The sequence below is a fragment of the Anas acuta genome, chromosome 2 (genome assembly GCF_963932015.1).
Source record: "Anas acuta chromosome 2, bAnaAcu1.1, whole genome shotgun sequence".
Classification (NCBI taxonomy): Eukaryota; Metazoa; Chordata; class Aves; order Anseriformes; family Anatidae; genus Anas; species Anas acuta.
Genome location: NC_088980.1, coordinates 148825743 through 148850998, shown reverse-complemented (window position 1 = coordinate 148850998; position 25256 = coordinate 148825743). Strand labels below are relative to the sequence as shown.

Sequence of the window (25256 nt, the reverse complement as noted above, 5' to 3'; positions counted from 1 at the left end):
TTGGTCCATGAGTTTCAATTTGCTTTCTCTGTGGCTTCAGTAGGCCCCGTGGAAACCCCGGTGTGTCTTTGTTTTCTAAAGCTGGCCCTTCTGGTTGAAAAGAGCTGCCCAGCTTGGTCCTCTGCCTTTCTGCCTTGTGAGCTTGTGTGCAGGAAAACCAAACCCAGCAGCAGCCCTCAGCCTGACTGGAGCAGTACTAACCTTTCCCGGACGGAGGTGACGTTATTGCTCAGAATTTCAGGTCTGATCCAGCGCCTAGATTTTATTTGCCCCCAGCTGGGTGCTTGGAAGTTTTTCATTTAACACCCAACTGCTCCAAAAACGAACAAGTCGCTTGAAATTACTTTCTCATCCTTTAGCCGGAGGAAAAGTTGGAGCGTAGAGTTATCAGGTCTGGTTTGTATCAAAAATAGTAACTGCAACAGCACGGGGCTCAGGAGGCTGCTGCGATGAGGTAGCTTCTTGAGCTCTGTGCTGTAGTGCAGGCATTGCCTGGGTTCTTCGTGGAATATTTTGCTCAGTTTGGGGTTTTGAATTTGCATAGCCTACACATTTTTGGAGGAGGGGGAGTGAAATGTGGACCAGGGAGCAGGAGAAGCAGTCTGGTTAAATAGTGGTGCTCTTGCTCAGTTTCTACCTTGTCCCAGTATTTCACACAGCAGCATTCAGAGATCTGCTGGTTCCAGTAACCTCAGTCTTTGTCCTATTATTTGCTCTTCAGTGACATGCATGATTTCCTTTTGCAAGCCAAAATTGAGGTGGGTATTTCATGTGCTGAAGAGGCCAAGACAAGCACATGCTCCAGTAACACCCCTGTTATTCAGGTTTACAGAGTTTCAGCCTTTTCACTCTTTTCCATGGCATACTTAAAGTTCATAATTTAACAGAGACTAGTGGTCAATGCCAGTAAAAGTGATGCAAATCTTAAATACCAATCAATGAAACTCTGAATAGCCTCCCTCTCTCCCCTCCCCCTCCCCTCCCCCCCAAAAAAAAACAAAACAAAATAAAAAACTAAATATTCCAGCCCTATAAATATGATTTTATAATTTTCAGATGCTTCCCCCTTCCCCAAACTCTAGTTCTGGGTGATAGTTGACTTGAACATCAATAACAAGTAACTTTACTTTCCCAACAATCTTTTTTACTTTTCCTAGTTCACAGCTTCGTGCCATTCACACCCTGCACCGGTCACCTTCTGGTGTCAGGAAACCAAAATATGACAGAAGAGCAAAAGTTATCCCTTAATATTTAAAGTTCAGCTTCAGACCTTGGTTTCTTACAGACAACTAAGCAGCTTGCCCTTGGGTTTAAGGCTGTTGGGGGTGACACACTTATTTTAGCCCTTCTAAAACAGACAGAGGCTTTTGAGATGAACACAGAATACACACAGGACTGTGAGATGTTTCCATCTATATAGCTGTAAGCCCCACATTTTCTTACCTAATGCAAACTATGTCAAGTTGTCTTAATGATACTTTCAGGGCTATACAGGACATGATTTAGAGCCCAGCCATCTGCCGAGAGAGTGCTCAAGTTTCTTCTTGAGATAAGCTAAGTGCTGTTTGTCAACTTGTACTTAAGCTCGCAGCCCCCTGTGCCGCAGCGTGCACAGGACCTGCGAGTTTTGGTTAGTTCTCGTCAGCTGGTGTTGGAGTAACGCTAAAACCGATAGTGTGTCACTGTACAGGCCTTGCCTTGTTCCTCTGCAAGTTGCAGAACAGACCCCAGTGTATGCAGTAGGGCAGATGTCTGCTCCAGTCTCCTTTTATAATAGCGGGGGCGAGGGACAAACAATTTTTGGTGGCTATTGCAGCTGCTATGGCTGCAGAGGAGAAGCTAATCAATAGCTTGCTGTACTGCCTGACGGGCGGGTGTTTAGAACAAGCTTTAAGCTTACCTGGAGCTTTAAATCCAGCGTTAATGCTGCTGTGCAGCTCCTGCCTGCCTGGTCTTGGCTCATGTAGTGTCTGATTAGAAATGTTCCCTCCCTTATGTTTGTTATTTTTTGCTGAAAGGTGGTCTGTTGCTATGTCCATTCCCTCATTTTTATTTTTATTTTTTCCTTTAAAGTTTGAGGATATTTTTATGCTTCAGATACTACCAGAAATTCAGAAATCTGAATTCATATTTTTTTCTTAATCACATTGCGTAAATGAATCACCCTTGAACATGTAAGACTGCCCTAGAATGGCTGCATATAGAGGTTATTTCGCTATATTTACCTTTGTTCGGTTCAATTAGTGGCATTAACAAGTTTTTTGCTAATTAGTTTACTTAGTCTCTTTTCCAGGAAATACTACAGGAAGATTTTACTACAGTTGTCTGTAAACAGTAGGGAATAATATGCAATAGCTTCAAGTCTGAAGCTGTTCTCAAACCTTGTTTAGTAATCTGTTTTTCTTTGTCCCTCCCTGATTCCACATCCCTGCTACTCTAGTAAGTATAAACATGCCTCTGAGCTGGAGTTTAGTGTTTAAATAAAAGTCAAAACCTGCTACTTACGGAAAACTATTTAAAAAGTGCTGCTGAACGTTGGGATTGAAAAAGACAAGCCACATCTCTAGTGAAGCCTGCCCCAAAGTCAGCAGCTGTTTGCTGGTTAAGCAGGGGTTTTGTAATGGCTTTCTGCTGGAGCCTGCAGCCTGCCTGAGTGACCTGATGACCCCAGCAGCCACACAGTTTCAAAAATACCTTGAAAATTAAAGCAGGCATTTTTATTTTTATTTTCCAAATTAGGACAGATTACACTGCCTGTAATCACCTGCCTATAATGCAAGCTATCCCTTCCCTGGCCCTAGACCTATAAACTCGTGCTTCCTAACCTTCCCTTGATTCACTGTAAATGCTGAATTTAGAGCTGTAGCTCTACTGCAGTAATTGTAGGCAGGAAAGCAAGAGCCCCTACAGCTGAGCAGTCGGTGAGCTGCAGCTCCTTCCTGAAATTGCCAGCCATGTGCTCTTATTCCAGCTGAGACCTGTTCTTGGGTGGAAACTCATCCAGGAGCTGGAAGAAGCTGTGTGTAACAACTCGGGGGGTGTTGTGTCGGTAGAAGCGTGGGGATGAAGGACAGATCTATGATCCAGGATGTTCCTTAGTCTCTGTCTTCCCTATATAGGAAGCAGGGCAACCACTACAGAAAGGCACTGGAGAGAAAATGTTAAAACTGCCTCCATAGGGTGCACAGAGCCTGCTTACGAGGGAAACGTAGCAGCTTGGACAGCTAGAGAGCAAGGAGCTTCCAGCGTTGAGCTTCATGTGAAATGAACTGGCATCGAGTGGTGGAAGATGGGGACTTCTTCAGAGGAGATTTTGACATCTCCCCTATCTCCATGGCACAGGTCTGGAACACAGCTGCCTTGCTGAGGGCTGGATTTTGCTCAGGATCATTCTTCAACCCAGCATCTGTGTTCCTGCTAGGTCTGAGTGAGATGCTACCAGGTGCAGCAGAAAAGCTCCTCCTGTTCCTCCTTCCCGGCTGGGGCACAGAGAGAGCTGGGATGAAAAAAACAATAACAAATGTGGATGTGGAAGAAACCCCTCTACTTCAAAACTGTGGAGAGCAGAATTTTCTTCCTGCCATCTTCCAATGGCAGTGTTCTACCTAAGTGCCCTATTTTTATTTTTTATTTTTTTTTTGTGCATGGTAAAGCCCCTAGCAATATTTATTTAGCCAGGGGTCTTCCTAGGGTCACCACCTCCCCCTCTGCATAGCTGGCATCCATTCTGCTCGTGCTCCACAGTGTTGGTTCATCTAGTGCAGTAACTTGCAAGTGGTGGAATAATAGAAGAGATCTGAGCTCAGTGCTTCTGTATAGCAGTCCCATTTCCTACGTAGCATCTCAGAGAGCTGTTAGCTCTGCCTCCAGCCTCCCTGCTGTCACCTTTCCATCTGCTTTGGGTCGTGTACAGGTTTTGTAGTCGCTGTGGCATTGCAGAGAGCTGTGTGCACAGGGCCTCACTGGGGCTGCAGAGCGAGCTGCAGTGTCAGTCCCCTGCAAGCTCCTGCCAGTAAAGCTGGCCAACAGAATGCCATTTACAGAAATTACCTTAAGAGCTGTTACCCCATCTAATCCCTGTCCCTTCCTGAATGGGATTGACAGTTCTGGAGAACAACAGCATCTGTCACTGAGGGGAGAGCCCTGATGCAGCCTGAGCAGCCCTTTGTGCTGGGCGGGTGGGACGGGGGTCGCAGGGGAATCCTCACTCCTTCTGCAAGCAAGATGCCATCAATGGTTGGTATGAGAGAGGAGACACCATGCAGGGCTCCTCAGGGTTGTCACAGGTGCCTGAGCACAGCCCTGTCCCCAGGACCACGAGCTGTGGGGCCTTCCTCCAGCTGGTAGCCCACAGCCCAAGCCAGCCGGTCGGGCTGAGGGCAGTGCTCTGTCACCCTTTGCACTCGGAAGACTGTTGTAGGTGATTATTTTTGGTATGTACACATTTAAAGTTTCCAGGACACTTCTGAGTGTCGCTGCTGGCTGCTATCTTCCTACTTCTGCAAAAGCTGCCTCGTCCTCTGCTTCCTCATAGGTTTCATGTGTGTTTTGACTGGGGCGGCCATGCTGAGGTTGTCACAGTGCATGCTGAGGTGGCAGGATGAGGCCGGGTCGTATCACAGAATAGGATCACAGGATGGGTCAGGTTGAAAGGGACCTTAAAGTCCATTTGGTTCCAACCCCCTGCCCTGGGCAGGGACACCTCCCACCAGCCCAGGTTGCCCAAAGCCCCCATCCAGTCTGGCCTTGAGCACCTCCAGGGATGGGGCACCCACAGCTTCTCTGGGCAGCCTCACCACCCTCACAGTGAAGAAGGGTCCTTCCAAGGCTCCCAGGGGGGACCCCAGGTGGGGAGAAACCCCGGTGGATTTGTCACCACCCTAGGTGCTTGAGGTGGAAGGGGACAGGCTGGTGCCTGCAGAACAGCTGAGCGTATCAGGTTGTGCCCACATCCAGGCTCCACATCCTCCTTTTGGCTACAAACCTTCATCCCCCTCCCTCCTCCTCCTCCTCCTCCACCTCAGCACCCCTCCCTGAGGCCAGCAGCCCCCCTCCTCCTATCCCCCATTTTGGGGCCGCTCCCCCAGCCCCCCGGTGGGGGGGGGGGGATGCTTCGCCCTCCCCTGGTGCTCGCTAGCAACGGGCCGGGGCAGGGCGGCCCAGCCGGGCCCGATGAAGGTGCCGGAGCCTCCTCTTCCTCTTCTTCCTCCCCCCGGGGCTCGGCTTCCTTTTATAGCGATGCGGCACCGCTCTCGCCGCCCAACCTGCGGCGGCGGAGCCGGCCCCCGGCAACCCGGAAGGCGGCGGCGGGCTGAGCGCCGCGGGCGGCCCCGCGCCCAGGTACCGAGCCCCGGGGGGAACCGGGGGGAATCGGGGAGGGGGGTCCCGAGGGGTAAAGGGTGAGGAGGGGGCTCCCGGAGCCCTGCAGAGGGGCATCGAGGTCTGCTGGGGGGGCTCCGAGCTCTGCTGAGGGGCCTCGCCTTCGCCCCGAGGAAGGGAGGGTGCGGGGGGGCTGGGAGGGGATCCCCCCGTGGTGGTCCCTCAGATCCCTCCTAGGAGGATGGAGGGGGCAGGAGACCCAGCCCCAAATGGCCATGGAAAGCTGAGGGTGAGATGGGGTGGATGGTTTTGGGGAGGAAGCCGGCGTTTGGCTCTGTGTCCCACTGCCTGCGGTGGATGGAGGTCTGGGGTTGGTTTCTGTCCCAGGCTTGGCGCTCTGCATTGGGTTGTCCCCTCGCACCAGGACAGGTGCCAGGCTGGAGGCTCCTCACACCAATCTAGCACCTGCTCCTGTACGGCCGAAATTCAGGCGGCCAGAAGCTGGGCGAGGAAGCGAGAACTCCTGCTTTGGGGGCTGCCTGGCCTGGGCAGGGATGGCGGCGAGGTCGCGGTGGTGGCTCTGTGCGAAAACTGCCCCGGCCTCTTGAGCAAGTCGTGGCGTTTCAAAAGGATCCGTGGTGAAACAGAGAGGAAATCGCACGCAGCCACCCCTAAACCGTGATCTGGCTGCACAGCGTAGAGCCACGTTATCGTTTTGTGGTTTAAAAATTCATTATCTCTAATAAATGAAACCCCCAGCAGTGCGGGGTTTCATCGGCTCCTGGCTGCTCTGCTGCCGGTCAGACTGATGGGCATGGTCAGCGCCTTGTCCACTGGTTGTAACCCCTTGGTTTTTAGGGTACAGCAGGGTTGGTGGCACAGATGGTGCTGTGGGTCAGGAGGAGAAGCTCACTAGGAGCGATGAGGTTTCTGAGCAGGGAGCGCAGTGCCCTGCATTGAAACTGGGAGCCAGCAGGAGCCAGCTGACGAATGGGACTTCCAAAAATATTTCCAGTAAGGTTGAGAGAATCTCTTTCCTTAAGCAAGATCGATAGTTCGGATTGCTCGGCAAGGAGCACATACAATGGATTTGCAATGATGTCCATGGCACAGCTCAGGCTTGGGGAAAAAAATAAATAAATAAATAAGGAGGCCTCATTTGGTGCCTCTAAAGGTGGCATGGCCAGCGGCAGCAGTGTGAGAGGGCAGCGGAAAGCCTAACGCAGCCTGTAGGTGTGGGAAGGCACAGCCTCTGTGCACCGCTGTTTCTTTTTACTCAAAGGTGTCAGAGAATAAGTAGTGACTTAGAAGAATAAAGGGCAATGTTCGGCTGAGATACTTCCTGTGCTTGTTGGAGAAGAACAAGGACAGGAGTATTTTGAAAGTAAAAGCTTATTTCCTGCGAAGAACTTTTGCTGAAATGAGGGGTAAGACCATTTCGGAGCCGGAGTCACAGCTGCAGTGACTCAGGCCAGCCACACTGGCATCGGGACGGGGCTCAGCTGAGGCAGAGCTGAGGGCACCGGGTGCTGGGCTGTCTGAGCCTGCAGCGGGGGAACAGGCACAGCATCGTGTGCTTCTCTTGCCTCACCGAGAACAGGAAGACGGCCTGGTCTGTTCCCCTGCTGCAAACAGCCTTGCTCAGTAGGCTCAGTACCACCTGGCCTTGCTCTGCCTCTGCTCCAGAGGCTGAGTGGCCGCGGCGTGGTCTCCTGTCTGCCCAGCGAGTGTCCAGGAGCACGGTGCCACCGTGGGCACCAGGACTGCTCCTGTAAGCTGAAGGTCGTTCCTACGGCGCCTGTCTCAACTGTGGCTTAGAAAGGCTTGCCTCTGAGGTTAGCTCCAGCCGAGATCTATCTTCCTAATCGTCTGGTTTAGGTTTTCCTTTAGTGCTTACCGTGGCTGTAAGTGTGCTTATCTGCCGCATCGCCGCTGTCATGCAGAGCTGCATGGTCCCACCAGGAGCTTTCCCCTGCAGGAGCATGCCCCTGGGTGAGGAGGTGGCCTCGGAGCAGCCTGCAGAGCTCCAGGCTCCTGCAATACAGTTGTTGGAGCGGGGATTTCCCATCTGCAGCCAGGCTGTGTTTCGTGATGGATAGAGAGTGCCTTGCACGGCGTCTGCAATTGCCCAGCTGTTCAAAACCTTCGTTCTGCGCTGCTTTATGTGGATCTTGATGTAGCGTGGATTTTCTTTTGCTTTCTGAGCTGTATTGCTGTCCCCGCTGGGTGTGGTTTTAAAACTCTTTCCCCCAGAGTTCTGTGGGTTTTTTGTTTGGTTGTTTGCTTGTTTTTCTGAATGCTGCACACGTGAGTTTTATTTCCTTAAAACCTTCCTGCATTGGAGATGCTCAAATTGAGTATATGTGTGACCTTGTGGAATTAGGTGGGACAAGTCTGATGTACAGCTCTGGTTTCCATTCACAGCAGGTTTTTTACATGATATGAGATGCTTTTCTATCACCCAGAAATGCAATTTAAAAAAAAAAAATGCTGCTTTTGATATCTGCTTTGCAGAAATGCTGTGAGACCTACTCCAGGGTATCTAGCGAACAAGCTCTTCTTGTTTCTCAAAGGCTTCCTGGGTAGAAAGGGAAGACTATCAGCCCTTCCAACTGCAGCAGCAAATGAGGACATTTATCTGAGCCTGCCTAGGACAGCCTCTGTCTCAGCCAGAATTAGGACTCCCACCCCACACATCTGCCTTGCTGCCAGTCTTGAGCCCAGGCCTCTTGGCCACAACCCTCACTATTCGAGGAAAAAAATCACGGGCAGTAGATGCAATCTGCACTATGAAAATCTAATCTGTGACCTAATTTGTTGTGATACCATGAAGGACCTGTCAGCAGCGATCACTGTAACCGGCGGAGCAGACGCGCTGCCCGCTTTCCAACAGCTCTCCGCCGAGCGGCCTCGGAGGCAGCCACGCTGGGCTGAGTGTGTACGTTTGAAATCCTCCTTCGCTGCCAAATTTGGGGAATAATACACAGCCAGTGCTCCGACCGCTTTCATTACTCTTCTACCATCTCCTATGGTGTCTTACTGAACCTACAGCACTGCCAATCTTGCTCCACGAGAGCTGATAAGGAAGGAAAGTTTTACTGCTTGGGAACGTGCAAGTAAGAGGCCGATAACCGGAGGTGGTGTTCCTAGGTCTGGGCATGGCTGCAAAAAATCTTCACTGAGAAACTCAGGGAGAAATCTTCACTGAGGAACTACGGCTCTATCAAAAACGGACAGCAGAGCTGGGCTTCCTGTGTGCCTGTTTTAGAAATAACAGTTCCTCTTTTTTAAAAAAATATTATCTTTAAAGTGCTTTTCTTGAAAGTACTCAATTAAAATATGCCGGGGTGTGCAGCCTATTAATAACTGCTTGGACTTGTGCCCTTGCCCAGCGAGGCACTGTTGGTCCCTTCAGGCTTTGAGGGCCTCCCGGTTCCTTGCACACCTCAGTCACACATTTGCGTGTCCTGCATGTATTCGTGTAGCATTTTGTAAACTTGGGGTCCTTGTACCCATGCCAAGCACTCTGTGCTCATGTCTCTGCGTGCTGTTTGTTGATTTTTGCTCGCTTTGGGCTTTTCCCTCCACCCACTCGCTTCCTCTCAGTAGCAGCCAGCAGCGCCTCACGTGCTGTGGGCAGGATCCCTGCCTGGTCTGGTCGGGGGGTCAGCGCCTCACTGCGGGTGAGTGGAGCAGCAGAGGCAGGGGACGGGCACCTGGACATGTCCAGGGGATCTTCTCCCTTCTTCTCAGTGCTGGTGGGGCTGCAGCTGGAGGGCTGTGGCTGGTTCTGGGTGTCCCAGTACAGTGCTGTGTTCAGCTTTGGGCCTCTCACTACAAAAAGGACATTGAGGCACAGATCAGGGCAACGAAGCTTGTGAAGGGCCTGGGGCACAAGTCCTGTGAGGAGCAGCTGAAGGAGCTGGGGGTGGTTGGTCTGGGGAAGAGGAGGCTCAGGGCAGACCTCATTGCTCTCTGCAACTGCCTGAAAGAAAGCTGTGGGGAGCTGGGGGTCGGCCTCTTCTCACCTATTATAGGACTAGAGGGAATGGCCTCAAGTTGTGCCAGGGGAGGTTCAGGTTGGAAATGAGGAGACATTTCTGCTCAGAAAGAGCAGTCAGGCACTGGGACGGGTTGCCCAGGGAGGTGGTGGAGTCCCCGTCCCTGGGGGTGTTCAAGGAGAGGTTGGACGTGGTGCTTGGGGACATAGTTTAGTGGTGACATTGGTGGTAGGGGGTGGTTGGAGCAGGTGGTCCTGGAGGGCTTTCCCAACCTTAATGATTCTGTGATTTTTAAGAGGGAGCTGGGCATACTGGGAAGAGTCTGATGGACGCTACCAGGGTGCTGAAGGGATGATGGGCCCTTTTCCTGTGAGGACAGGCGGGAGAGCTGTGAGAAGAGGCTCAGGGGGATCTCATGAATGTGTACAAATACTTGAAGGGAGGGCACAATGACAGAGCCAGGCACTTTCCAGTGGTGCCCAGTGCCAGGACAGGAGGCACTGGGCACAAACCAGCACACAGGAGGCTCCCTGCAAACACGGAGAGCACTTCTGTGTTAGACAAGGGACACTGGTACATAGGGACAAGAGGAGCCAGGGCAAGCGATGGGAAGCAGGCTGGATGTATGGCTGGAGGGGACGAGGGTGGGAGAGGGAGGATGGCCGTGTGTGACTGGGCTGGGTGCTGCTTGCTATCCCCGCCTGTGGGGACAGTTTTTTCTATGGGTAATTTTTTCTATTTCCTCATTTCTCACTAAGGGTTGCCACCTCCCCTGGGACAAGACCAATTACTCAACCCTGCAGGGTGCATCTGGCAGCTTACAGCCCGTCAAAAAGAGAAAAAAAAGAAGCCCATGAAAATAGCATGCCTGTAGTTTTAAATTAGGCAAGGGCTAAAATTAAAAAAGAACAGGCCTATCTGTGGCTACGCAAACCGACAGGGAATTAATATTCAGCTGACTGCCGAGGAAGGCGAGCAGAGGTCTGCAGCTCGCACTTCCTTTGCCTCGTCCCACTCCTGTCCTTGCAGCTTCTCCTCTCTGCAAATTGTAGTCAGGAGTTAGGGGAGAGCTGCCCAAAACCTGCTAACATTTTGCTGGTCCCAGTGCTACTTTCAGTGCTGTGACATGTCAGCAGTGCCCCATGTTTTTACCTTTAATTTCTTTCCTTGGCTGCTATGGATGAAACTTTGGGTGCCCTGCAACGGGGTCACTTGTCGTCAGAGCCCAGGTGTGGCCTGGTTCCACCTCCCATTTCCTGGGAGGGAGAAGTGCCCCCCAGCCACTTGTTCTTGTTTCCTCTCCCCGGCTATGGTTTGCTTTCCTCTGCTGTGATGGCATTGCTATTAATGGGCTGCAGCAGAAACCAGTTGCCGAAATAATTCCCATTACAAGAATGACTCAGTCTGCTCGGTTCCTAGCAGGTCCAGCTTTCACTTTGCACCCCGCTGTTGTTTTCACCTGCAGCATGAGCCATGCAAATGGTTTTATGAGAACGAGTCAGTGGGCAATGGACTGGCGAGAAAGGTGGGAGCTTCCTGCTGGAGGGGAAAATGTTAAGAAAAAAGGGGTCAGGAGCTGCTGGGGAGGGAGTTGTGGTGGTGAAACTGTCTGGTCCTGCTGGTGGAGGTGACATAACGGCTCTGTGTGTATATTTGTGGGCTGTGTATGTGCTTGATGAGGGGAGATTTTGACACCAAGAGCCAGGAGAGCTGCAGGTAGGGTTTAAAACTGAATCCCAGAGACGGGTTTTGGGGGCTGGATCCAGGCTGGAGCACAGACCTGCAAGCAGGCAGCCCACAGCTGGTCAGACACGCCGGTTATAGGTGTTACTGGCATTGCTGTTATCAGCAAAATTGGCTTTTGGTTCAGTCGTGCCTGTTTTGGGGCTGCTGGTACCCAGGGCTGTATACCGGGCTGTCGCAGGAATCATCATTCCTCTAAAATACCTTTATGCCTTCAAGGGGTGATTATGCCTTGGACTTAGAGTTGCTGTGCATGCAAAAAAACGGTCTTTTTAGCTTGTTGAGGTTCTGTTTGATCTGTCTTTTTTCTTTTAAATAAATCTCTAGCCATGAGAAGCAATCGGTGGGTGCGCTCTTACTGGGGTCCCGCTGCTCGGGGTGAGGAGGCTGCCCCCTGCTTCTGCTGGGGGCTCGCGGGGGTGCTGCAGGACCCGTAAATGCTTCTCCTGCAGAAATGAGCCAGTTTGAGGCAGCAATCGGGGCCTGCGCCTCGGAGGTGTTCCTGGGCAGATGTTTTCGTCGAGCTGCAGGAGGCTGTTTGCATATTGCGTGGGGCTTTTCCTCTTCCTCTTCGCTGCCGTCCGCGTGTCTGGGAGGAAAGTATCGCTCTCAGTCAGGGCCTGAAGTCGTGCAACTTCCTCCGAGCAGCGGCTCCTGGCAGTGCAGCCCCCTGCGGGAAGGGAAAGGGCAGGGGCTCCTCGGGGAGACCTCGGAGAGGAACTTCCCAAGCACTTCTCCTCCTCTGCCGGTTCCTGGTGGGCAAAATCGGAGCCCCTGTGCTCCCCTGAGAGGCAGCTGGCTTTGTGCTGCAGGGATGCTCACATCGCCGGTCCTGCAAACCCTGCTGTGAAGCCACCAAGCAAGGCTCTGCCGGAGGAGACACCGCAGGCAGTGGGTTCCCTTTTCTCTCCCCGCCATGCGGAGGAAAAGGAGCCTCGTGCCTGCCCCCACGTACCCGGTTGGAGCATCCCACTTCCCACACGAAGCACAGGCAATGGCAGGCTGTATCCGAGCGTATTCGAGACTGTAAAATACATAATTTTGAGGTCACTGAAACTTGGTTCCTTATCCCAAAGCCTCCTTTTGCCCTCAACACCATTACTGCCAGTAAACTGGGTGAATTTATGTCCCAGCCCCGTCTGAAGAGGTACCGGATAATGCAGAGAACTGGAAAACTGCCCTTCCTTTCCCTGATGACACTTCAATCCCTTGAGTATACAGGGATTAGAAGATATTTGATGAACACACTGAACATTCCTTGCGCATTTCTCTCCCTGCACCCATCTGACCTCAGATCCTGAATGAAACGAATTTGCATTTGTTTTTAAAAGTGTCTCATTTTGTGAATCAAGATGTCAACACGTTTGCAAAGGGTCCCCCAAGAGACGTTTGTGTCTCTTGGAGTTTAAATTGCTGGCTCAATTTCCCATTAATACTAAGGGTGTTTAAAGGACAAATTCTCTGCCTACTGCAGTGAAAATGAACCCCGGGGTGTGACATTTCACCTGCCACTGAGTGTAAGCTAGCTGATCATAATGGACTGGAAGAGCTAGATTTGCACATCCTGGTAACAGAAGAGGGTGAGCGTTACAGTAAGCCTTGCCTTATTGTTATCTTTTGTCTTTTCTGCACATGGAAGCTTTCATTCTCTTTGCCATTCATAGTACTGCACTATCCAGAAGCCTCTGCCTGAATGTGAGCACGGTTTAAACCCTAGGAGTGCATGAAGAGAGCCCTGACGAGCTTCCACTCAAAAGGGCATGAAGGAACAGGAGCACCAGGGTACAGCTGGGGTCTCGCAGCAGCCCCGATGCCCAGTTCCAGCTTTATGGGTCCCTGCACAGAGCCACCAGCCCCGTCGTGTGTCCTGCTTGCAGCTGTGCTGGCAGACAGGGCTTCTCCATGGCTTGTTCCCGCTGCTCAGCACGGCTCTGTCCTGAGTTAGAAGGAGGGAGGAGGGTGCCTGGCAAGCCCCAGGGCGCTGCTCCTCAAATAAAACACGGAGGCAACTGGAATCAGCTACTGGCAGAGAGCGTAGCTGCAAATTATTCAAAGCATGGTGGACCTGAGCCTGCACGGAGACATGTTTACCCAGGGAAGTGCCAACATAACCTAGGCATAACCACATAAAATTGCACCATGCTGGCCCATGGCCCTTGCACCGTCACAGGAACCAGTTGCCAGGATGGAAAAGCACCGAGCGAAAGAGCTCCGGTATCAGAGAGCCTTCCTCGGCTTGCTACCTTCTGCTGCTGGCCCTCTGTGCTTCCCGGCATTCCCTGATCTCTTGCCAGCTCCCATCAACAGCTGCGGTTTGCGGTTGTAGTGCTCAGCATTTGTCTCCTCTCTGTCCGAGCAGACCTGTGCCGGGGCTGGATGTGCCGCCTGCAGTCCTGGGGCTCCCAGCACCGGCCTCCGGGTGTGAAATCGGCTCCTTCCCGAGAGCTAGGGCACTGCAGGAGGGGGTTGGCAAGGTTTCTGGGTCCTTCTGGCGGAGTTTGTGAGGAAAGGTTCAGACAAACCGCTTTGTAATGCGTGGTTTTGTTTCCTTTCAAGAAGGGAAAAGTGCCCCCAGTAAATCCAGAGCTGTGCTGCCAGCCAGGATGAAGCCCACTTTCCACATCTGGCAGCTCAAACGTTGTCAGTCTACCACTTTTTGCAGCAGGGATCACTCCGTTTCTGTGTCTGTCTGTCACTGCTGAGACTGCAGTTGGAGCAGGAGCGGCTCCAAGGTGTAAGTGCGTGCCCGTGAGCAACCCCACTGCTTGTTTCAGGGGACCCCAGAAGCTCATGAGATGCTACAGAGCTTCCAGGCCACGCTGCACCAGCTGGGACTAAACCGGTGACCGAGAGGGGAAAGGTTCTCTCGCACATTTATAAACCCTGAGGCCTCTGTTCCCCAGGCACAGATTTGACTAATTTCCCTAAGCCACTGCTGACCTGCCCTGAAACGATACTCTCATTCCCTTAGGAGCTCCCTTGGGTTGCTATCAAGCAGATAGTTATTTTTGGGTCCCTTCCCAGAGAGAGTGCACGGGATTGCTCTGATCCTTGCACGCCAAATAAATATATCATCGGACCGTAGTAAAGGTCCAAAAAGCTTTATTGGAGGGGAAGCGGATTATTAATAATTGAGGATAGTTCACTGCATTGTTTTGGAGCCAAGCAAAGCTAATCGAGCTTCTTCAGAGCAGAGATAAAAGTGTGGAGTATCAGGACGGAATTGATTGCAACAGTTAATGGGAACATAAAAGTCAATTAATGAATTGCAATGGTTAACACTGCATTAAAGTGAACCACGCAGCTCCCAAGCAGGGTGTTAAGCATTTTTAAAGACTACAGAAAGCAAACAAACGAACAAAGAAATGGCAACAAAACAGTAACAAAAACCCCGCACCTTATTGACTGGTAAATGTCTGTGTAAATAACTTTTTTTTTTTTTTTTTTTTTATCCTGAGAGAGGAGCTCACGTGACCATTTTTTAATCGACTTATCCTAAGGCTCTGGGTGCACGTGTGTGTTTTCCCCTCAGCACCTTTCTGAATGAAATAAAGCCTCTGCATGGAGTGGAGTGGAGATCAGTTTGGCGGCGCCTCATTGCAGTGAGGACTGTAGGGCAGGGGGAGCCAGCTTCTGCAGGAGGGTTTGTGACAGAGGCTCTGAACCAGGAGAGTTCCCGGCTGCTATGTGGCTGAGCTGCCCCGAGGTGTTGGTTACCGACCCCGTGTAGGTAATTTCACTCCTAATTTCACAGTATATTCTCTATTTCTCTGCAGTAACAGAAGAACATCCCCTACTGAAAAGTGAAAGCTGAGGCATTGGGTGGAATAGCTTGACTTCTGGTGGGTGAGGAAGGTTTTGAAATGTCCTGCATTGAAGAAATTAAAAGGTTTCTTGCAGAATAAACTAGCAGCCATTCCTTCTCAGTGACCATCACTATATTGTAATGCTTCCTCCCTTTGAAGCCTTTCGAAAGCCATCCATTTGTTGCTCTGAAACCTCTGTCCAAGCCTCAGCCAGGCGAGATGCCTTTCTGTGCACGGCTCTCCTCTACTCTGCCTTCTTTCGGGGTCGCTGTTCAGTCTTCTGGAGGGGACTCGTGCTCCTCTTGGCCATCTGGCAACACACGGGGCCTCTTTGAGCACACTCCCCTCCATGCTAAAATCATCTGCAAAGCCTTTCACAAGCTCCGGGCTGGAGTCTGCCAGCCGAGCTGCAGCGTGTTGTGCCTCAGGACAGGAATGACCCCATTAAAACCACTTAGGAACACGCACACTTAGGACCGTCTCATTGTCCTTATGTTCATCTCTGCTCCCACGTGGTTCCTGTGACCCTTTCACATCCCTGCTGGTCTTCTCTGAGCAAACCATAGCGATGTTGTATTTGCCTACATCCACCCCTCTCACACTTTTAAAGTTCAGCAGAGAAGTGATTAGGATTAAAATAAGAACAGGCACATAACAGAAGCATGAAGAAGCAGGTACTGTTTGCTTTTGCCTGGCAGAGAAAAAGTATTAAAAAATAAAAAGTCTTGTGAAAAGAATAACTAAGGAATCCCAGTTCCCTACGGATTTGGGTCTGTGCAACCTCTGTCTCCCACCGGAGCTTTCTCGCTGCAAAACCTCCAGGCTCCTTCTCCTCACACTTAGCGAGAAGTCCAAGGCCAGAAAAGTGGTCAAAGCTCTTCCAAGGTATAGCCTGGTGCCTCACAGAAGAAGACTATTTTACTTCTTCCAATTTTTTTTGTCTCTTTCAACTGCCTAAGATGGGAATCGTTTATAACAAGGTGGATATGACCACCCATTGAAAAGAAAAAAGAAGAAAAAAAAAGGGTTTATGATGCATTCAGGTAGAGGCAATGCAGAAGCTGCTTGCTCCACTCTGATCAGCAGCAGACCTCACCTCAGCTCTGGCTCGGGGAATCCACCAGCCTCGAGCGGGGCTGCGTCCAGCTTGGTATGAGCAGAATGTTTCCCGGCCCATGCGTGGGGTGTTCCAGCTGGACATGAACACTATTAGTTTTTCATTAATTAGGTAAGCTCGGGGTATGTTTAAGTAACCGAAATGTGCAGCATCAGCTTTAGTTCCTTCTCTTGCTGACTGCATGCTGTCCAGCTGTGCTCGGGGCTGGGCTCAGCCCGAGGTGCCACGTCCACGCTCAGGAAGAAGGAAGAGGGAGATGTCTGGTGTGCAGCCCTTCTGCTGCTCAGCGGAGGAAGTGTTGGAGGGCATGCCCCAGTGCTTTGTTTTACGGCAGCCTTCATCTGCGCCCAGTCTGTCCCTCGCAGATTACCGCATGGGAAGGAGTCCTGGCTTTTTATTTCCTCTGTTGGCAAAGTCCTCTTCGCCGTTAGAGACTTTTGCTTTTATGAGCAGTATGGACTCTGCTGCTGTCGTTGTGGCTACCCAGACTTCTTAGATCCAGTTGATCAGTCGGTGATCCAGGTGGTGAGCCAATAACCCAACCCTAAGTCCCTTTTCTCTCATTATTCATCAGCCTTGTGCTCAACATCGCGCAGATCATAAATGGAGATGAGTTTTGTTTGCAGTTCTTCAAGTAGATGTTACAAAACCACTCCAGGTTTTGATCAGCTAAATTGAAATCTACATTTCAGATGGGCACAAGCAGCCAGGTCTTTATAACATGGATGAGGGGGACAAGGACAGAAAAAGCCTCAAAAGTGGCACTGCAGCCCCGCAGGGTGCTGAGCACCCTCAGCTCGCGGTCATGCCATCAGCAATGGAGGAGACCCAAGCCAAGGGACACAGCCGGTGGCTTTAGTGTGTCCCTGCTCGAGTCTCCCCCAGCAATGCCTGCTGCCACTCCTGGGCTATGAAGCTGCATTCGTACACTAGGGTTTGAAATTGGCCCCTCTGAGACTGCCTCTCCAGCGCCCTTCACTGAGGTGCTTTAATTACCTTACTGATTTCCCTGCTGGAAGTCTTCAGCATCTCCTGCGATCCCCAGAGGAAAGTAACAGCCATGGCAGCGAAGGGAACAGCTGAGATGAAGTGAAATGGTCTCCTGACGTCTTGACAGCATCCCTTGGTAATGACTAGACGAGGCCCCCAAACCACTTATGAACCAAATGCTGATAAACAACACCCAGAAACAGCCAAACAAAATGATTACATCACTACAAGGGCTGTGATCAAAGGTAAAATACCAGCCTCATGCAGCCTCCTGCTCCTGAGGTAGGCAGAGTTCTGGACGAAATGGATGAATATTTGTTTCCGTCAGGGTGGCGTTATTACCTTTGCTTGAAATCCACCAAACAAAAATTGTTTTCCCTTCCAGAGGGTAATGAAACAGTCCGGCCCTCTAAAATATTGTCTTCCCTGTTCTCTGAAGCATTGATTCCGTCCATTAGCTGGAACACCATTATGCTGCTGATTGACCCGAACCATTTTGTGGAAAAAAAAAGGAAAGAGGCTGGTGGGGAGCTTCCAGCTCACATAGGGTGCTCGTTTCCTGTGGTGCTCCTGGTGGTTAGCTCGGTTTTACAGACTGACTTGACTGAGGGCTAACGGGAGGTCAGATGAACTGCCTGGCACCCTCCAACGCACCCCGATTCAGCAAGGCACCGAAGCTGACCCCCGGAGTAAATCTGTGTGGTGATGTTCGGGTGCTTCCACACGCGCAGAGGTGATGACCCAGCACCTGTTGAAGTGGTCGTGGCTTCTCCACTGCATTGAGCGACCAGGAGCAGACCTCTGGGTGCTGGACAGGTCACAAAAAGCCCGTGCATTTCGTGTTTCTTCCCACCTGAGTGCTGTAAGTGAGGAACTGCAGTCTGTGGCCATGACCCACTGCCCTTGGTCGTGCTGGGTTATCTCTCGTGCTTGGCAGGGCTCTTGCTGCCCAGTTCACCCAGTTCATCTGTTTGCTACCCACAGCGTTTTTGCCGTTGTGGTTGTTCAGAGTACTGAGCACGCTGGTATCCATGCATTGCTTAGGGAAGAAATTCTGCGTGTCACAGACTTGAATGAGATGCCTGAAGATGTTAGCATCTAAGGCTGCGTTCTGCTCTGTTCTCTGACAGGTCTACCAGTATAATTTGTCTTTCTATTTTCCAGTAGAGAGAAAATATGATTAAAATAGAAGCTGCAGTTCCTCTTTCCACCTTCCCTTATGCTTACTGGTCTACAGTCTTTTTTTTTTTCTTTTTTCAAATGCAGGCTTAACACCTGCCATTTTCTTTTTATTCCTCTTTTTGCTTCCCTGTCTCATACGGGTAAGCTGCTCTGCTGAGGGAGGGCAGCAAAATGTAAAAACAAAAGAGCTTTATTGTATAAAATCCCTACTATCTTTGATCACAATCCAACACCGAACTCTCCTGCGTCATTTGACTTAGAGGAGCTGTTCATTAATGGAGCGTGCGTCGCGGCTCTCAGCTGAGGCATGCCGAGAGGCTGTGCTGATCATTTGCAGGGAGCAATTGCATCAACAGATGAGAGAACTCGAAAATAATCTCAGATTTGGAGTGGCAGAAGAGGAGGTGACTAATGTAGGTAGTCACGTGAAGTGACTGGGGCACAGCACTGGGAGACACTGGACTTTCTCCGGGTTTGCTAGGGTAAAAAGAAAGAGCTTCTGAAACACATTGCTCTTCCCATTTGCCAGCTAAATATCAAGAAGACTTTTGAGGGGAAGGAGGGCAGTTTGAGATGGCATTGCCTGACTCCACACGAGTATAAAACATTGTAGTTGTTTGCTCTTACGGTATCTGGAAGCACTTCAGGCATCCTTGTAAGCACAGAATGCTTCGACCTTGGCTTTTTGTTTTGTCTGTGCTTTTTTTGAAATTTATGTTGATCATCCACACTTTGTTGCAACTGTTTATACTGCTGCATTTATATCAGAGGATTTCTGCTACCCAAAACGAGAGCCCTAAAGGACACTGTAGTGTGAATGTGATTGCTTCTGCAATCCCTCATCTGCCAGGCATGCACTCGAAAAGGTGGAGAAACCTGGAAGAGGGAGGGCAGAACCTGATGGGAGCCTTATCCGAGCTGAAAGGTGCTATGAACCACGGCAGCGTAACAAAGGATCTCTGCAAAGCTGCTGCCATTTTCCAGCCTAGAAATTTTGCTGCGAGAAAACTCGTCTCTTTAAAAATTAAAATCTCTGTATGGATATGGATAGGGGCTGCTTACTTACCATTTTCATCCACGTAATGGAAAAGTTAGTGCTGCCCCCCCCTCCCCGCCACACAAACAACACTTGTCAGTGGACAACGCACGCTGTTGTCCCTGCTGAGTACAAATGAGAAAAGATGACTTCCTTTTCTACTTTTGACTTTCTCCCCTAGGCTACCATTAAGCCTAAAAGTAGCCGAAGTATTGTAGCTGTGCATGGCACCCAAGGGCAGTTTTGCTTCTCTGTCTTAATTTGTCTGGCTATCTATAGCTGAAATAAAGTCATCTCTTGTCACTGGTACATATGGACGTGTATATGCTACATGTACATCCAGCAGTACTTTTGGAGCTTAATAATCTTTGCTCTGTGAACATGCTCAGACCCATTTTCTCTCCTAAGGGTGAATTTTACCTACCCGGCAACAATACTCCTGCTAACAAAACAATCAACAGGCATTTAGGACCCTTGCAGCAGTTATGTTCTATTTCCATTCTGTAATTTTATCATGCAAACTGGCAAATATAATCTTATATATATATATATATATATATATATATATATATATATATATATATATATATATATATTTATCCCAGTACTAACCTGGTTAAATCGTTTTCTATTCAGAAGGAGCAATTAAGAAATTAAAAGTGAAGGCAGAACTAATTGAGAATTGGCAGGTTTTTAAGTCATGCAACATTTTCCAGATTGTTCAATAATTTTTATGCTTCAATTATTACATGGGATGTGGATGTCTTAGTGTGCAGCTGCTGTTAAAGCATCGGTGATGCTCAGGTTCTGGGCACTCGTACTCCTGAAAGATGAGAGGGTATGTTAAAATTTGGGAGAGCCCTAAAGAGTAAATATTACTGTAAAGCTGCTTATAGTTTCAGTAGGAGAGGCTTTTTTTTCCTTCCCCTCCCCAAACTCCTTGCAGTTCACAGTGTCATGAACATCAAAAATCATTCTTCCCTGAGGCCGGTTGCATTGTTTCCTTAGCTCCACGCAACAGGACAAAGTTCTGTGCACGAGAGGTGAGAGCCTCTCATTAAACCCACGTGATGAATCCAACATAAACTTGGAGCGTGGTTCTGCTTCCCTTGAATCCAGTTCAGTGGGACCTGGATCTCTCCTTGCCTGGCAAGCAGACTCTGAATGTCTTCAGAAAAGAAAGAGAATGTGGTAGTGACCTGCCAGCATCTCGGGAAGGAGGCTGCATCGATCTCCTACAGTGCAGATTTTTTTATCTGCTGGTTGCAAAAAAATTCTTACTGCAGCAGAAGTGAAAAGTCATGTCAGGCACTTTCAGTTTAGCCTACCCACCTACAGGAATCAAACACAAGCAGAACTGGGACTTCTGGTCTTCTGCCACTCTGTTCATCAGCTTCTTCTCTGAAAATCTTCTTTCATATCTTCTTGGACATCTCACCTATTTGCTCCAATCCGCACTAACCTGTAACAGCCCCCTAGGCTTGCCTGAGCACTCCTCTTTCTGTGCTTAGGTGGAGGCAGCAGACAATTAGGAGCGTGGTTTACTGGCCCTGGTATTGCCTGAATGCTCTTTGAGGACCCAATTTATAGTGTAGTGTAAATTGAGTTCGTCAGGCAGGTTTTGGTGCTAACCTATCCTCACGGACTGCCTCCTTTATATCCCAGGATCCTATCTTATCCACAGGCCTTTCAGATTATTAGTTTATTGAATCTGTACGTCACAGCATCACAGTATGTTAGGGATTGGAAGGGACCTTGAAAGATCATCTACGCTAATCCCCTTGCCAAGTTAGGAGAAAACCTAAGTTTATCGGTTCAAGTTAACATATATACAGCTGTGAAAACGCAAAGAGAAATACACTGACATGTAAATCTCTGAAGTACTTCCTATTTTTCTTCTTTCTTAGACTGGCCTGGGCAGGGAGAGCTCTGCATTCACTGTTATTTGACAGTTATCAAACTGCCGCTTGGCTTCAGAAGAGAAAGTAGCTGACGTGGTTAGACTTTCAGGTGTCTTGTATGGCTCTTTCAGTTTGAGTAATTACCTTTGTCGATGATAACGCTTTACCTTTGGACGCTGTGCATGCGAGGCTGCAGGGAGAGCCAGCCACCTGTTTTGTCTTGGCTGTATTTGTGTGTTCCTGCCCTGCTGTCCTCTCATTCTCTGGGCTGTTCCTGGTGGAGAGTACATGGCAGCACCCAATTATCACAGTCGAGTCCTTGAAATAGGCAGTTGATTTGTGTTCAGCGAGGTGGTTGTTTGATACCTATCAGGTGAGAAGTCTCACCAAACGTAATGTAAACTGGCCTTTGGCTTCTTCAGCCACTCAACGCGAAGGTCAGAGGAGACTTCATGGGAAAGTTTTGAAAATAATTGTCTAGATTCCTGATAACGTTAAGAGGAAAAAAAAAAAAAAAAAGAAAAAGCAGAACTTTTGTCTTCCTGTGTGTGTATATGTAATTTCCCAAAAGAAGCAAGCCCCAAAACAGGATATTGATGTTATCCCTCTGCTTTTGCAAATTAGTCTCTACCAGGAGTAAAAGTAACTCGGGGTGTGCCATGTCCCAGAGCGTAATGCAACCAAAACCCGAGTTATGAGAGAGGTGTGGAAGAGGTGAGACCTTCAGAATTTAGTTTTTGCATGCAGATGTCTACATGGAGAGGAAATTACATAAGTAAATCAACAGTGTCATTAAAGGACACTTTTGTATTTCTTAACACATTTTGCATATCTTTTACATTTTGTGGGAAATGGAGAGCACGATGACTCCTGCCACTGCCGTAGTGGGACGTTCCTTCTCAGGATGCTCTGGCAGCTCAGAGTTCACCAAAGGATTTAATTTTTCTCTTTTTCTGCTTACTTCTTAAAACACGACCCACCTGCAAAGAGATTTACGTACGTCTTTAAGTCAGCAATCCTGCTTTTCACCAAGAAGGAGCTTTATGTCCTTTCCCATCCCAGTTTTGCCCGCAGCAAGCGTTTAGAACCCCTGAGTCAGGCCTTAAAATAAAAATAAATAAATCACACAGTTGGCTTGGGGCACGACGCATATTTTTTGAGTCAGTGGCTTTTCGCTTTATGGTGCTAAGTCTCAATGCTTCACCTGCAAAGGCTGCTCATGTCAAGACAAATGGCGGTGGCGACTCACGAGGACAAAGACCTGGACTTTGAAGTGTGTGAGGAGGTTTCAGGGCTGTGCTGCACCCCTGGCATTTTTGAGTGAACTTGGGTGTCCTTCCCCTTAGCAGCCACCTCCCTGGGCAGGATGGGACCCTGGAGGGGCAGGGTAAATGGATGTATGTATCTCAAGTACTGTGTTCAGTTTTGGGCCCCTCAGTACCAGAAGGACATCGAGGCCCTGGAGCGTGCCCAGAGCAGGGCTACGAAGCTGGGGAAGGGCCTGGGGCACAAGTCCTGTGAGGAGCGGCTGAGGGAGCCGGGGGTGGTTGGTGTGGGGAAGAGGAGGCTCAGGGGAGACCTCATTGCTCTCTGCAACTGCCTGAAAGGAAGCTGTGGGGAGCTGGGGGTCGGCCTCTTCTCACATATTATAGGACTAGAGGGAATGGCCTCAAGTTGTTCCAGGGGAGGTTCAGGTTGGAAATGAGGAGACATTTCTGCTCAGAAAGAGCAGTCAGGCACTGGGACGGGTTGCCCAGGGAGGTGGTGGAGTCACCGACCCTGGGGGTGTTCAAGGAGAGGTTGGACGTGGTGCTTGGGGACATGGTTTAGTGGTGACATTGGTGGTAGGGGGTGGTTGGCGCAGATGATCTTGGAGGGCTTCCCCATCCATTACAGCTCTATATGGCCACACACCTCTTGTGCCCACAGCAGCCCTCACAGCTTGGCTGGGATGCCCTGAGGACAACCCCCCCATCCTCTGGGGATGCCCTCATTTCCCCTAGACCCCCTCACACACTCTGTGCAGACCCTCAGGACAACCTGGGGCCCCGCACCGAACCATGGCTGCCCCCCCCCCACCCCCGCTTTCACCCCCTTCACCCCCTTCACCCTCACCCCCTACATCCCCCTACTCCACCCGCCCGCCTCCATTCTCCCCCCCCTCCCGTGCCCGAGACACAAGGAGTCAAAGCAGGTGCATGCGCAGTGCGCTGGCAGCCGGGCGCGCCTGCGCACTCACCTGCCGGGATGCGCGCTGCTCCCCCCCCCTCCCCACCGGTACATCCGGGTCAACGCACGCCCGCCCGCACCGCCGCTCCCCCGTGGCGCTCCCCCTGCGGCTGCCCCCCCCCCTCCCCTTCCTCCTCCTCCTCCTCCTCCTCCTCCTCCTCCTCCTCCTCCTCCCGGCCGCCGCTCGCTGCCTCCGGCCCGGCCCGCAGGGAGGGAGGGAGGGGAGGAGGCAGCGGCTCCCGGTTCCCGGCTGAAGCTCTGGGTGAGTGGCGGGGAGGAGGAGGAGGAGGAGGAGGGAGGAAGAGGAGGAGGGAGGGAGGAAGGTCCCCCCTTGGTGCCCTCACCCCTTTACCTCAGCGCTGCTCCACCTCAGGGAGCCCCCCCCGCAACTTCTCGCTGCCTCCTTCCCCGCTCCCGGGGGGGGTTGGGGTCCCCCCCGAGGATTTGGGGTCACTCCGGGGGATTTGGGGTCTCCCACGAGGATTTGGGGTCCCCCAGAGTCTCTCGGTGTGGGCTTGTCCCCAGGGGGATTTAGGGTCCCCCCAGTTGGGGGCTCGTTGCTGGGAGCGGTTGGACTGAGGAAGGTGTTGCCGGCATCTTGGGGGTGGTGGTTGGGGAAGGGGGGGGGGGGTGCAGGAATTTGGGGGAGAATGGGGAAATTTTGGGGCATGTGGAAATTTTTTTGGGGAAGTGGGAGTTGGGGGGGCGCATAGGGATTGGGAGGGATGTGGAAATTCAGGGGGGTGCAGGAGTAAGGGGGGCAATGCAGAAATTTGGTGGGGATGTGGAAATCTGGGGGAGTGGAGGCATCAGGGAGGGGATGCAGGAATTGGTGGGAATACAGAAATTAAAGGGGTGTGTGGAAATTTTTGGGGAAATGCAGAAATCGAGGGGATTTGCTCCCCCCCCCTGTGCCCAGCCCAGTTTTGGGTTGTGGTGGCCGAGGTGTTGGGGCTGTCGCTGCAGCGGTGTGACACGGTGGTGGCCTCGAGCTGCCAGGAGCGACCAAACCAAAAACCAAACCCTGGCTGGGGCTGAATTTCGCCCTGTGCCGCCTGAGAATGAGGGCGCACGCAGCTCAGCCCGGTTTTGTTACTTTGAGGTCTCGTTTATTAATAAACAGCAGCCTCCTGCCCAGGAATGCCTCGGATGCCGCCGAAATCAAGAGCCTGTTAGTCACCATGGTTCTTGAAATGTATTTTTTTTTTTTTTTTCCCCTTTTTATCTGTTCCATTGCATCAGCAAGCCCTGGATCCAAATGTCAGTGGCGGCGTGACAGCTGTCTTTCTGCTGTGGTGGTAGAGTCGCAGCGACGTTTAAAATCTGTCATCCTGCATTTCTGACGGGGTGATGGGGAAATACAAGCCTTGCATTAATACGTACGTGCATCCTTAAACCAGCAAAACATCTCGGTTAATACAGTAATCTGTCTCCTTCCCTGTTACTGCTTCTGTTATGGACTGCGAAGTTTGTTTTACTCAAACTTTTTTTTTTCCCTTTTGTACACAAACTGTTTCATTCATTGTGTTCTGTCTGCATGGACTCTGATTATACCTGTAAATTAATGAGCGTTTTCTCTAATAGGGTCTGGTTGGTAAGGGTGCTGGACAGAGGGATTTAGCCACTAACCTGAGGTTACGATTGTCAGGGTTGGAACTGGTACTTAAACTTGTCAGCTTCTGCCTGACAAATACCTTTTTCTAGTGAGATACTTCATTAGGCTTGCAAAACATTTTCAATTCTGCGTGGCAAGGGCAACTGTAAAAACCTAAATCAGGTGAATAAAATACCACTCTCCTCTGAAATAGGAGTGGTTTTTGTTTGACCTAGAGAGAGTGTTTCATGACTGAAACAAGCTTTTAGGAGGAAGGTCGGTAGTGTTTTACTGAAGTCAAATTGTGAGGTTCCTTGCTGCATATATTGGCTGCTGGA

The 25256-nt window shown here is 50.5% G+C and overlaps 1 protein-coding gene across 6 annotated transcripts in view; it reads left to right on the top strand.

Annotated features, from left to right (window-relative positions):
• The first annotated feature begins 5188 nt into the window (after positions 1-5188).
• Positions 5189-25256, top strand: part of CYRIB (CYFIP related Rac1 interactor B) — a 91267-nt gene continuing 71199 nt past the window's right edge. For 2 of the 6 annotated variants that reach the window (XM_068672650.1, XM_068672652.1), the window contains exon 1: positions 5190-5340. Coding sequence is in view for 1 of the 6 variants with exons in the window: in XM_068672649.1 (XP_068528750.1) it covers positions 5239-5340 (102 nt within the window). In the remaining 5 variants the exon portion in view is untranslated. Of the gene's footprint in view, positions 5341-23431; positions 23587-25256 lie in introns of those variants that run through there. The other 4 variants (XM_068672651.1, XM_068672654.1, XM_068672653.1 and 1 more) reach the window with 3 other exon arrangements.